This window comes from Lontra canadensis, unplaced genomic scaffold (assembly GCF_010015895.1).
Source record: "Lontra canadensis isolate GAN:19392208 unplaced genomic scaffold, GSC_riverotter_1.0 scaffold13, whole genome shotgun sequence".
In the NCBI taxonomy this organism is placed as follows: domain Eukaryota; kingdom Metazoa; phylum Chordata; class Mammalia; order Carnivora; family Mustelidae; genus Lontra; species Lontra canadensis.
In genome coordinates this window covers 18791536-18805130 of record NW_022631007.1, presented here as the reverse complement: position 1 = coordinate 18805130, position 13595 = coordinate 18791536, and the positions used below count along the sequence as shown (strand labels likewise).

Sequence of the window (13595 nt, the reverse complement as noted above, 5' to 3'; positions counted from 1 at the left end):
CCAGGAAGCCTGTCCTGAGACTGCTTCAGCCTGGCACGGCTCCCCCTGACCTGAGAGTCCCTCCCAGGCAGCACCAGGGCCCTGGGCAGTGGGCATGCATGTGGGCTGCACAGGTGGAGAGAGGGTGCAGCATCGGTGGAGAAAGAGCCCTTCCCACTCGCAAAGGAGCGTCTGTCCATCTTCCGGAAGAAGATACAGCCCTGTTGTGAGGGGATCTCAGTTCTTGTCCCAACCTCGCCCCTTCCCAGTGCGCCCTGTCCAAACCCTCAGGGGCCGTGCACAAAGCTCCCCCCAGGTCCTCTGCACGCACACCCTGGCTTGCTGCACAGGGGTCCTGTCCTACTGCGCCGGGGTCCTGACCAGTGCTGCGCGGGACGTAGATGCACCTCGCCCAGGACAAGGCAAGGAGGCCGCCTTGCTCTGAGGATGCCAGGCAGAGTCACACTTGGAGGGACACTGCTGGGGAGTCTGCGGGCTGTGCAGGCTTGAGAGTCTGAAGAAACCAGTAGCTTCCGTGGAAAGACGAGGACAGTAGTGAGAAAATGTCACACATCCAAAACTAACACCCAGAAACACATGGCTTTCATATTTTCAAACAATAAGCAGTCAGAAGAAAAAGTGGCCAAGATCTTCTACTGACAACAGCAACAGAGATCAAATGCCCGAGGCATCAGTTTTATGAGAAATGTGCGACCCCACAGGACAGCTTGGGCGCAAGGGCGGAACGCCCCTGTGGCAGGAACACTTGGCGCCGTCCAGAGGCCAGTTCTCCCCACATTAACCTGTAGCTGTAACACGGTCCCAGTAGAAGCCCACATCTCTGCAACTGATAAGTTCATACGGAGAAACAAACAAGCAGGCAAGAGCCAAGGAAACCGAGAAAAGAAAGTGAAAGACAGCAGCTTTATCAGACCTGCAACTAGTGACGGACGGCGGCACACACACCAGAGGACAACCATTAGGGGACAAAGACAGAGGAAGTAGTAAGTGGTGTTTATAGCGCGAAAAAAAAGTATCAGGCAAACTCCCTCCTCCTGCCATGCACTTGCACGCATCCCAAATGTAAGTGTAAAACAGAAACCCTGAGACTGGAAGGCAGGGGTGAGTACCTCACACTAGAGAAGACCTTCCTGACACTGGCTAGAATTCACAGCGTCGTGAAAGAGAAGATGGAGACATTCCATTCTACAAATTGGGGAAAATGCTTTAATGTGGCAAAGAGAAGTGTCAAAGCAAACTAAGGGAAAGTATTGATAATATTACACAAAAGGTTAATACTCCAATTAGATAAAGATCTTCTAAAACACGGAAAGGGTCAAAGGGACAGTGGGAAAGTGAAGAGAAGCTATGATGAGGCACTTCCCAACTATGCACACGTGCATGTACACATGCACGTGCACATGTATACACACAGGCACATGCACATACATGCACATGAATGCGCAAATGTATGCACACGCACACATACACATATACGTGGATGAGCACACATGCATGTGCACACTTGTACAACACAACCATACGCATGGGCACACACGTGTGCATAAATGCACATGTACACAAACGTGTGTGCTCAGATGCACACGTACCACACAAACCACAAACACTATGCATGTGTGCACTCCATGTATGTATGTACACATCCCTTCAGCAACAAAAGCTGTTCCATTCACTCATAAGGAAAATGCAGGTTACAGGGAGCCTGTCCGCAGGCAACACTGAACCATCCTCCACCTCACCGGCGAGGATTCAGGGACGAAGGCCCCTGGAGCACCGGAGTGTGGCGGGCAGGATGGCCACACTGGAGAACTGACACTAGCCAGGCATTAGCCAAGCATTTGCTGTTTGACCCACGAATCCCACCTGTGAAATACCGCCCGGGGGTGAGCCAGGTGCCCGGGAGGCCCCAGGGCAGGTGGCCGGAGCAGGAGGGCCCAACACAGGCTCTGAGTGAAGAGGGTCCCTGGGACCTCGGCCCATGCTGGTCATTGTGAGGTATGGGCAACTTGCTGCCCCTGAAAGGAACCGAGTTGGCGTCCCATCAAAAGACCAAGGAGCACTTTGAGCATAAAAAAATACCAAAATTAAAAGTAAAAATCAAATCAACACATTTTGAATATGTTTTTAAACAAATGAGTTCATTATCTTTAAAAAAAAAAAAAAAAGACAAAACACACACAGCAGAGAGGGCAGGAAGCAGTGGCCTCGCCAAGCCACCGGCCGGGCCACCCACGGGCAGCAGCGAGTCTCCAATGAGAAGCCAGCGAGCCAGGCACAGTCAGCACTTTGCTGCTCACCTTCCCGGAATGCAGCCTCTGCAGCCCGCCTCCACTCACTTTTTCCGTCCCCTGCTCTGCCCCAGCCCCATGTGTCAACGGCCAAGGCTGGGGCATCTCGCCCACCCCTACCCACGCCCGCCCAGCAGGTCCCTCCCTGCCAGCCCCACGCATCTCACGGGCGGGCGGTGGCGGCAGGAACGGGGAGGGGGTGGTGAGCCTGGGCTTCTCAAATGAGGCCCGAGGCAGGGAACCCAGAGCATAAGGCATGTGGCCGCCCCCACAGCCAGGGCCCACCTGAGCCTTGCACTTGGAGCCCCTCTGCCCAGGAGGACGACCCCTCCCAGGACCTGGGCTACCCTTTCCTGGTCTACGAGCTGGAGCCAAGAGCTGGCCACCTTCAGTGAGGAATCCAAGGTCAAGCTGGACACACAATTTCCCCTGGGGTCACGTCCCCTCTTAATGGGGTACAATCTTGTAATTGATGATTCCAACGGTGATACAGAATTATCAACCGAAGTCACAGCTCACTCAGGGCTCCGTCTCGGTGTCACACACCCTGAGGTTTGGACAAATGCACAGTGACACGTCCCCACCATGAGAGCATCACATAGCTTCATCCCACCGCCCTAGGAGTCCTCTACACCCCACCTGTTCATCCCTCCTCCTCACAAACTCTGGCAACCACCCGTCTCTTGTCATATGGGGTCACAGGGCATGTAACCTTCCACTCAGTGGTACACAGTTCAGGGTTCTCCATGTCTTCTCTGTCTGGTTGGACCACAGCTTGTCCGCTCATCTTTCAAAGGACATCCGGATTTCTTCCAAGGTCCGGCAATGACGAATGAAGTCACTATGCACACCCACGTGCAGGTTTCTGTGTGGACATGAGTTTCCAGCTCATCTGGATAAGCACCAATGACCACAAATGCCGCATCCTATGATAAGAGTTGGTTGTTGGTAAGAAAGCGCCAAACTGTTCCTGGTGGCTACCCCGTCCCGCCCTCTGCCCGCGCGAGGGACAGTCCTGCCGGGACGTCCCCACCCTCGCCAGCAGGTGGTGCTGGCGGCGCTCCAGATCCTGCCCATTCTGCTAAGCGAGCAGCAGGACATTCCCCTGACACAGGATATGGAACATTTTTCCATACTCTCAGTTGCCAAAATGTACAAACAACTCTTAAACTCAACAGTGAGAAGACAAACAGCCCAACTGAAAAAGAGGCAAAGCTCTAAACAGACACTCACCAAAAAGATCTACAGATGGTGCCACCACTTTGGAAGACTGGCGCGACAGCTTCCCACACGGGAAAATACCCAGTAAACCAGCACGGATGGTCCTGAGACTGCCGGCAGAATTCATGGGGAAGCTGGGCCACCCGAAGCTCTCCTCTCCTAGTGTGCAGACTTTCAGTGAGGGATTCGGGGTCTTTAATAGGGTTTTTCCGATTTTTTATTTCTTCTTTAATAAGTTGTATTTTTCCAGGAATTGTGCATCTTGTCTAAATTTTTAAGTGTATTGGCATAAAAAGGTTCCTAATATCTTCTTGAAATCTTTGAACATCTGGAGGAGCCCCGCACACCCTCTCCCATTCCTGATGTGGCTTATTCACGGTTCTCTCCTTTTTCTATCACCAGTCTCAACAAGATTACCAGCTTAATCAGTTTTCTAAAAACCCGGCTTTGGCTCTCTTTATTCCCTCTACTGTATGATTTTTCCTATCCCTCTAGGTTTGCTCATGATTGTTCTCTTCTTTGTCCTCCCCCTTGGATTCAGTTTCCTGCCCCCACTACAGTGGGGCGGCGGCGGCCCTCGCTTCAGCCCCTCTCACACAGTGCGTGCAGTGTTCACGTAATTAATTTCAGACTCTTTCCTCACTTTCACCAGACCTGCTTCTTTGGACCAGGAGCAATTCAGAATCATGTTTCTCAATTTTCAGAAACCTTCACAAGGAAGATTTTAAATTTCCATTCACGTTTATTTCTAGCTCAATTTCACTGTAATTGTCAATCCTTCGAAGTCTTGTAGAGACTTGAATTCATGATCCAGCATGATGTCAGTTTTTACACCTAAGTGTATTTGAACAGGTGTAAACAGGTGTATTTGAATGCGATTATCTCCTGCTGGGTTCTCTGTGTGTCCATTTAGTAAGGTCTGCCCAGCAGCCTGACCATATCTTCTGTATCCTCACTGATTTTGTCCGTTTGCTCTATCGGTTACTAGGACATGTGTCTAAAATTTTCCACTACAACTATGGCTCTATTTTCTCCTCTAGGTCTGTCTGCTTTTGTGTCTTATTTCAAAGCACAGTGTTAGGGACATACAAATGGGTCTGGCGAGAGGGTCCATCAGGAAGGCCGGCAGCGCTCCTGAGGCTTACCCCCGCGGCTGCGAGGTTTGGGGCCCACCGGCACATTCTGTAGGACCTCAGCGAGGGAGAACATGCAGAAGGAGATCTCCTCGTAGGAGACCCTGGCCCCACTCTCATACAGACAAGCAAAGGTCAGGGCTCCCTTGAGGGTGGGACCGATGGAGGCCAGGTCAGAGTAGCCACTGGGGCCCTCGTAGATCACCCAGGGCTCCGTCCAGCTGTGGGGGTCCAGGGGGGACCGGCTCAAATGGATTCCCATGTGGAGCCGAGCCCTGCGTCCCACCGGGTGGGAATACAGGAGCCAGGTGGGGCTCTGAGACAGGGTAGCAGGGAGCCAAGGGAGTCTTGGGGCCCAGGCGCCCCTGGTCCCACTGAGCCCAGGCCCCAGGCCAGGCTCCTGAGGGCTGGACCTACATCCCTCCATCCCGCTGAGCCCTTGGTCCCCTTGGGTGTCTGTAATACCCTCCTCTGAGGGTTGCCAGACTCCGGGACAGAAGCGTGAGGACTGGGGGTGGCTCCTGGCACCTGCCGACCATCTCTCAACCCTTAGAGAGTGGAGCGGGCCAGGGAAGCCCAGGATGCTGCCTTGGCAGCCCCAGGCGGTCTCAGCCAGTGCCGGCACGAGCTCCCCGGGCAGGAAGGAGGCACCCTCATCTGTACTGAGTGCCTGCACGCGGCTGCCCAGGGGACTCCGGGCATTGCAGTAGAGGAGGCCGCCCGCCTGCCCACCGTCCAGCGCAGCCAGCTGGCACTCGCCCGAGCGAAGGTTGGGCACAAGGCCTCCACGATGCCAGGTGCGACCGTGGTCGTCACTGTAGAAGGTGAAGGCATGGGGGCTGGTCCTGCAGATCCTGCCGAAACATTCCCTCCGGTCCACGCGGTAGGTGTAGGCCGGCACCAGGAGGCGGCCGGAGTGCAGCTGGATGCCGTGGCCCGGGCCGACGGCAAATGTGGCCCAGTCTGTGGAGGAGAGGGGCTGCCCGCCATCCCAGCCAGGAGACGGCCGTGGCCGCAGCCTGACACCACCACCCACCCCAGGGAGCTGGGGAGGATCCACAGCCAGTGCCTCAGATTAAGGGACGGCTCATGAGGAAGCCCCCACTGACCATGCCCCCGCCCTCCACTCCTGCTGGCCGCTCCAGATCGCCGGGGGCCAGACAAGCCTCTCTCCAGCATCAGCAGGAGCCAGGAGCCAGCAGCCCAGGCAGGCTACTTGGCTAAGTTCTCAGCTTGTGAGCAGGTAGCCAGTCCCGGAGTGTAGATGAACAGCCAACAACAGTGCTGTCTAGACAGAGGGGCAGCCAAGGGCAGAGGCTAAGCAGACCTTCAGGGTGGGGTCGAGCCCTGGGCCTGAATCCCATGGAATAGGGTCCACAGGAGCAGATCGCTCTCTAGACCAGCTCTGTGTGTCCTGTCCAAGCCTCAGAGCCTGCCACACCTCTCAGCTTAGATCCCACCTACAAGGGTCAGGGTGACCCCTAGGTCAGTGTCCCCATGCCAGGGTTGGGGTGGCCTCAGAGGGCAGTTGGTGGTCAGGCCTTTAAGGAAGGGGCAGAAGGAGTAGAGGAAAAGCTTTAGGGTCAGGCAACCTGCACAGACCTGGACCCTAGGCTGGACAACCCCGGGTTAGAAGGCAGAGGGCAAGCGGTAAAGGAGGTGAGGCAGCAGTGGAGTTGGGAGGAGGGAGGGACCTCAGCGCTCAGACAGAGACAGTCTCAGTTAGATGAGCCTGCTCTCCAGGCCCAGGGAGGTGACCAGCACCCTTCTCCAGGACTGAGGGGTTCAGGGGAGGGGGTGGCAGCCCCAGGAAACGGTGGGAGTGGTCCTTAGGCTGGGAGCCATTGTAGGTAGCCCCCTGACCTGTAGCCGGACCCTTCCCCCACCCCCCATCGTTTGGACGCCCAACCCCATGTGGACACCCTCAGACCGCTGTGCAGACACCTCCCCATGAGACCCCACCCGCCACTCTGCGGGCCCCCTCCCAGTGCAGACAAGCCCAGATACGGGCCCCACCCCTCCCCCGTGCATCCCACCCTGCTCCCCAGCACCCCATGAACAGCACAGCCCCCTACCCACACCCCACCTACCCTGCTCTGCACCGCCCACCACCTCCTCCGTGAGGTCCCTGGCCGCGCCCCAGCTGCGCCCAGAGTCCCGGCTGGTCACGCAGCAGAGGCGAGCAGCGTTCCTGCCGGTGGCGATCTGCGTGGCCTCGGGAGTGTGGCCCCGCACCGCGATGAAGAAGAGGAAGATGGTAGCCGTGTGGGCGTCATGCACCGGGCAGGGGTTCATGGACCGGTGCTCCTCCAAGGCTGCCGTCGCCAGCACGCGCAAGGCACCCCACTGCCCGGCAGAGGGAGGGAGGAAGGGAGGGCAGGCGGCCTCAGTTTACCTGTGCACTGGGTGGTGCCCTGCCCGAGTCCTGCCCACCATAGGTGCCTGCCACTCACCCTCACGGAGCCCCCGGCCAGCGTGCCGCTCCTTTGCACCAGGCGGTGGGCGTGGGCATCATCAGGGCTGAGCCGCTGCTCCGCAAAGGCCAGCAGGGTGGGCACAGGGGGCACAGACAGCAGCGCAGGCACACGGTACGTCAGGCCGCTCCTCTCGCGCTGGAAGAGCACAGTCCGCTCGGGGACACGTGGGGCCCCCATGTTCTGTGGGGCACAAGCCGGGGTTCAGTTTCCCCAAATAGGGGTCCCACGACCACAGGCAGCGGGGAGACACAAACAGATACACCAGATACACAGAAAATGAAACAAGGAGAGACTTAAGCACTGAACAGAGGCACACACAGACGCACGCGCATTCACCACGGCCCTGGGAGACAGAAAGACGTTTGCATTCCACACACTCAGACACAGGCTTCTTGGAGAAGGCGCCCCAGCTGCTGCCCCCACCCTTCTCAGACCTGGGGGGCTCTGGGATTCTCGGGAGTGGCCAGGATGGATGGGGGCGGGGCGGGGGGAGTGGCCTGCTGAAAGCTGTCGGGGTGCCAGTGGGTGTCCTGCTAAGAAGGGGCCTGAAGTCCAAGTCCGAGCAGGACGTCTGCAGGTGCAGGGAACCAGCCACCCTGCTCCTTGGGCTCCTGACCCAAGCTGGGAGTCATGGGAGGACCAGCAGAGCCACCGCACCCTCAGGGTGCCCCAAATGGCTCCCACATGTGCCTCAAGGGAGTTAGAGACCGTGCAGGCTGGAGGGGCAGTGAGCAGGACCCTGAGGAGGCCAAAGAGATCACCGCCCTGCTGTCCTACCCCACCCCCTCCTGGCAGAAAGGGGGCCCAGCCAGCTCCGGCCTGCACTGGGGGTACCCTTGGAAAGAAGCTGCTCCCCACAGTGACGGGAGGAAGATCCGCACCCACAGTGTCTGAGGCCCGACAAGTGGCTGCTCACAGAGGTGGGAAGCCAGGCTGGGGAGGGTGTGCCGAGCCTGGGGGCTTCCTGGAGCAAAGGCTAAGAGGGGAGGGGAGAAGGGCAGAGAGGAGGCCACATTCCAGGCACCAGGCAGACCCTGGCTGGAAGGACCCCAGGAGGGACTCAGCAAAACAAAGAGGGCTGTCCACGCTGCAGTCCTGTTCCCAACTTCTGCCCCTGCGTCCGGCGCCCTGCATTGCCCAGCTCCCTGACCTTGGCAGGTCACCCGGCCCCCCTTACCACAAGTTGGGGCTCCTGTAGGGGTGCGGGGGAATGACCGAGGGCAGCCTTTCTGCAAGTAGCCTTCCTCCCAGGAGTGTGCTCCCAAGGGAGGCCATGAGGGGGTATATCTGGTGTGCACCAGGGGTCTGTGATCTCCCAGAGGGGGGTTTCTTTCTCTGATTTGCACAAAGGCAACCGTGGGCTGACCCGGCCCCCCACAGGGATGCAAGTGAGGGAACACCGTCGGGGTCCGGGGCCAGCAGGCAGAGCCGGACTTGGAGCAGCCAGAGCCCGCGACCAAACACTGGTCAGCGCTCCGCACCAAGGGGAGGAGAGAGTGGGAGGAGGGGGAGAGCACAAAGCCCCATATCCCACTTGGTAGCACCGCTCTCAGAGGGTCAAGCCACTGCACACAGGGCACGGCCCGGGCATGTCTGAGGAGAAGGGACGGAGAGGGGCTGACCCGTGACAGGCAGAACACCCTAAACAAGAGTGGCCTCGCTCAGACGCATGGGAGGTCGTGCTGGCTGGCTCAGCCGACGGCCCCAAAACACAGACACCTCACCTCAGTCCACCTCTGCCCAAGGCCACCTGCTCCTGAAAGGCTCTCATGGGCAGCGACGTGGCCTGCTCCACCGCCTGCTGAGCCCAGCAGGCCCCCTGCCAATCTCAGGCCTGGGGGCTGTGAGAGCAACTTCCTGTGTCTGGAAGCCCCTGGGCCCCACGCCCACTCTGCCTTCAAAAGGCAATTGTGCCCCAGCAGGAAGCAGGTGTCAGTGGCACGTGTCCCTCCAGGCTGAATGGACACAAGGGCACATTCTCTGCACTTGGCTTCCTCCACTGGGCCAGAGACCACCTGGACTGCGAGGTTGCCCAGACCCGCTGCTCACTCTGCTGTTTGCCCAAGCAGGATGAGGGCATCCCGCGCCATCCTTGCCTAGGCCCCAGGTCTCTGCAGAGCCCCAAAGTCCCGGAGAGAACCTCTCAATCTAAGAGGCAGAGCAGAGCCTCGTGGGCAACTGGACCAGTTTGGCCAAATCGTTAGGGTCCAGCGGTTTGTCTTGACCAGGACAGGATGGCTGTGTCCCAACATCCTGTCAGGGCTCCTCCCTGCAGCCTTCTGGACAGCCCAGGTCCCCACCCACACCCCCAGAGGAGCACAGCCCCTGTCCTCCGGCAGGATCCCAGCCTGCCGCAGGGCACTTAAAAGCATGCGTATGAAGAGCAAAGGGCTTTGCATACAAGTTGGGCAGAGGGGTCGCCCAGGTCTGTCACTTTGGGAAGGGTCTCAAGTCTGACCTGAGTGACCTGTGCCGCGTGAGGGGCCAGAATTCGTTGCAAAGCTCGGGCCTCGTGGAGCAGGGCCCACACACCCGTCAGCTTCCACAGGCCGGGTCAGGCCCCCAGCTCTGAGCGCCAGCCCAGTGTACCTCTCCCAGCCTCTCAATCAATCCCTGGGCCCTTGGGCACCCCTGCCACTTGGACCAGGCAGTGATCCCAGGTGGGGTATCCGTGAAGAGCATCTGGTCAGTCAGCCTTCCATGCACGGACCCTACCCTTGGCCCAAGGAAGGACGGCCAGGAGGACGGAGGAGCCCATTTCTGGCCCTCAGGGGCTGGGGTTCAGGTGAGCGGGGAGGGAACTCACCGGGCACCACGGGGAGACTGCAGAACGGCTGTGGGGCAACACAGGAGTGCCTGCTTCTCCAACCCAGGAAGCAGAGTGGAGACAAGGGCCGGCCGGCTGTGTGGGCCGAAGCCGGAGCTGGCAGGGTCCCAGGGCTGCATCAGGACGCAGGCTCGGACCCCCCACCCCCGCCAGCTGTGTTGCTTTAGTGCAGTGAGGAGAGGGGTGGTGCCGGGCCACATTGGGGAGGGGCCGACTAGGGCCAAAGAGGGCTCCTCTGTCCACCCTGCAGTGCTTGGATCTGGGGGCTCACCATCCCACAAGTCCAGCAAGGGGCATATAGATCTCCCTGTCCCCAAGCCTCTTCCAGAGATAGCCTCCCACAAAAACCCCAGTGAGCCATCAGCATCCCAGTGAGGTTCCATGACCTTCCCACTATAGCCTGGATGCCAGCCCCTTTGGCTCTTCCTCGGCTCTGGCCTATGTCCATGCTAGGCGACCAGCGCAGCCTGGGGGTGGGGCAGTACCGCATCCCCTTCCTAGCACCAGCTGCCTTGTCAGTGCTCCTGCAGGCTTTCACCGATGACCACAGACTGGTGACCACTGTCCAGGCCAGCGCCTCTGGGGAGCCCTCAGCATCCCAGCCCCATCAGTGAAGAGGACCATCCCCCTCAGGGGTTCCCTGGGCCCCACCTGCACAATAGACCCCAAGACCTGACCTTTACTGCCCACCTGCTTGTACCCACTGACCTTCATCCCACGTTTTTCCTGAAGCTCTTCTTTCCAACTGATCTCTAACTCAGGCTAAAACCCGACAGGTAAAGCATCCTATGAAGGATGCTGAAACTGCTCCCCGCCTGCCGCCCCACCCTTGGGCAACAACAACTGCTTGGACCACCCGGGGCCAGTGGGAACTCAGCCCCTGACTCACAGACTCACGCCTGCGCACATGGACCGTGGAGTGGCCGACTGATACCCTGACCTCATTATGACACTAAGACCTCTGCCCAAGGAGGAGCACTAGTCCTTCCTCAAAGCGCAGGCGTGACCTTGTGCCCGCCTCTGCATATAGTGATAAGCCTCCTCTTTCTGAGGATTAATCCTAACCCTAAACACAAGGACTCCGTCCACCCTTGCTCAGGGAGTCACGGCTTTGGACCGTATTCCCTGGGATCTCCTTATTTGGAGCAAATAAAGTTTCCTTTGTGCGACAGCTTACCTGGTGCAGTTTCCACGTGTGACTCACTGAGGAGAGAACTCAGGTCCACTCGGTTACGATAGGACTTCAAAGGGAAAACAGGGCTCTGGGAAAATGAAGACATCCTATGCTGTCCATGGGGAGATGACAAACTTGTCATGTCTTCAGGTCCTCAGGGGAGCTGGGGAGGGGACAGAGGAAAGCCCAGGGCTCTCTGCCACAGAAGGAAAAGGGGAGACTGGGGGAAGGGGTCAGCACTGATGTGGGAAACAAGGGCAAAAGATAAATTAAATTTCCTCATACCTAAAGCCCATTGACAAGTCCTTGAAACGGGCAGAGTGACCTTCTCCCGGGAGCTTGGCTGCCTCCATGTGGACACCTTCCTAAGGGCACAGGCAATCTTAGCCTGACCCCAGGATCCTGTGAGTCTACTTTAACTATAGAAATTCCTTTGGAAACTTCCTTTATCACTACCCCCAAGATACATGTTGGCCATCACTCCCAAGCATACCACCCACCGATTACATCTGGAGGGTCTCATGACTGAGTTTTTACTAAACAGTAATAAATGACTTTTCCCAGCAATAGTTAGCTCCCTCAGGATCCTGGAAACCTTGTTGCCAAAATACCTGGGAGGCTTACACTCTCCCTAATCCCCTCCCAACTTTACAGTATATAATGGGCCCCTCCTCAGAACCCCGGAGCAACTCTTCCCAGCCATGGATCTCGTCCCCGTGTTTTAATAAAACCACCTTTTGGCACCAAAGACATCTCAAGGATTCTTTCTTAGCTATTCACTCCAGACCCCAATGCTTCCACATCAAGTACCATCTCCCCATCTCTCAGGGCCTCTCTGAATCCATCCCCCTTCCCCTGTCCCCCATGTCTGGGCCTGGTGCTGGGCCCCCTGCTGAGCCCCCATGACCACACCACCTATGTGAAGCCCCCGTGTCCAGCTGGGCTGTCGAAGCAGGATGCCCACTGGGGCCCTGGAAGGAGGCAGCCCAAACACAGGCTTCATTCCCTCTACTTGGGGATTTGAGGTTTGGGTGTGTTTGCTTGTTTTTTCACTTTAACAAAGCCAAAGAATGCTTAATAAATAACTTATCATTTGAAAAACTTTTATTCATAGAGACTTTCAACAATATGGTGAAAAAATTTTAAGTAAGCTATTAGTAATCTTCCCTGTCTACTGATGTCAGAGCTAGCTGTGTTTCATATATTACAATCACCTTTCCTCTATAAACAGGATAAGAGATCTGTGGGGTTTGTTTTCTGTTGGGAGTATAATTGACACACGACATTCTGTGAGTTTCAGGTCAGAACACAGCGATCCGACAAGTAGGTGTGTGACAAAAAGGCTCACCTCAGCCAGCGGTCACCATCGTCCGCACACCAGACCACTGCACAGTGACGGACTGCATCCTCTCCCCTGTCCACCGTCCTTATTTCTGCCTTCCTAAACTGAAAGTTTGTATCTCTAACCCTACTCCCCCATCCTCCCCACCCCCTTAATGTTCTAATGAGACACCAACCTTTTTAAATATAGAGATTTCACTTAAAAATCTGTATTTCTAGCTTCTCTTGAAAAATCAGAAGGAAGGTCTGGCTCCTGGGCGTCCTTGGTCCTCTGGGGCCATCACACACCCTCCTGGGCTGCCTGCCCCCCACCCCCCCATTCCAGCATCACCAAGGCTCCGAAATCCCCCCACCTTAGAGGAGTTTCTGCAGACCCTGTGCTCCCAACGCTATCATTTAGCAGCTGCAAACAACTTCAGCATTCGAAACCTGCCTTCTGGACAGAGTTCCCTTGCCGGCTGTTTTCCAAGCTGTCTTCCAATCCGCACACACTTCACTTTGAATAAATAACCCCGGAATTCCTTCCAAAGAGACAGAACTGATTTATGTTTCCTCCAGCCATGAAGGCAAAAGCAAACACCCTTAGATTTCTATTGGAACTTCGTGGTCCCGATCCACGTGCCGCTGAGAACAAACCCCCTTCTGGGGCAGCAGGGACAGAAGCGGCCACCTATCTCCCTTAGCCCACGCTGGCAGGCTGGCCGGGCTGACCCATGCAAGGGGCTCTGTGGCTCCGGGGGGGGCGGTGCCTGATGCTCAGGGCACCACATTTGCCTGGATACTTCCTTCCAACCAGGATCATATTTTCATTTCTTTCTTTGGCTGTAGCTTCTTACTGATAACCCTGACCCTCCTTCAGGCTCTCCATTATCCGCCTAATGGCTCTTCTGCATCTGATTGCTTTCTCCGCTGTCCCTCAGGACAGCCCTCCACGATCTCCTCTGGGTGGAGGATGACGATCCTCAGGATGGTGTCCCCGCCGCCCCTGACCCTGCCCTGCCCGTTCTGTTCTTTTCTGTCTCCGTGTGCTGCTTTGAAAGTCATGTTTTCAGTTTCCAATATCCTCTTTGCCTTTCAAAATCTCGGCAATATGTCCTCTAATCTCACTGAAAATTCATTCTTTTTAAATTTCCC

General features: G+C 56.9%; 1 protein-coding gene across 1 annotated transcript; it reads right to left on the bottom strand.

The window, feature by feature from the left end:
• Positions 1-3604: 3604 nt before the first annotated feature.
• NEU4 (neuraminidase 4) lies at positions 3605-7591 on the bottom strand. Its single transcript, XM_032857738.1, has 3 exons — positions 7096-7591; positions 6733-6988; positions 3605-5605 (listed from the first exon to the last, which is right to left on the bottom strand). The coding sequence occupies exons 1-3, from the start codon at positions 7294-7296 to the stop codon at positions 4623-4625; spliced, it is 1440 nt and encodes a 479-aa protein (XP_032713629.1). The 5' UTR covers positions 7297-7591; the 3' UTR covers positions 3605-4622.
• Positions 7592-13595: the final 6004 nt, after the last annotated feature.

What these genes read in the sequence shown, in the direction of transcription:
- NEU4 (XM_032857738.1), bottom strand. Translation starts at nt 7,296, where the DNA reads ATGGGGGCCCCACGTGTCCCCGAGCGGACTGTGCTCTTCCAGCGCGAG. An exon ending in TGGCCGGGGGCTCCGTGAGG is followed by an intron (nt 6,989 to 7,095) that starts GTGAGTGGCAGG and finishes TCTGCCGGGCAG; the next exon opens with TGGGGTGCCTTGCGCGTGCT. An exon ending in GGTGGGCGGTGCAGAGCAGG is followed by an intron (nt 5,606 to 6,732) that starts GTAGGTGGGGTG and finishes TCTCCTCCACAG; the next exon opens with ACTGGGCCACATTTGCCGTC.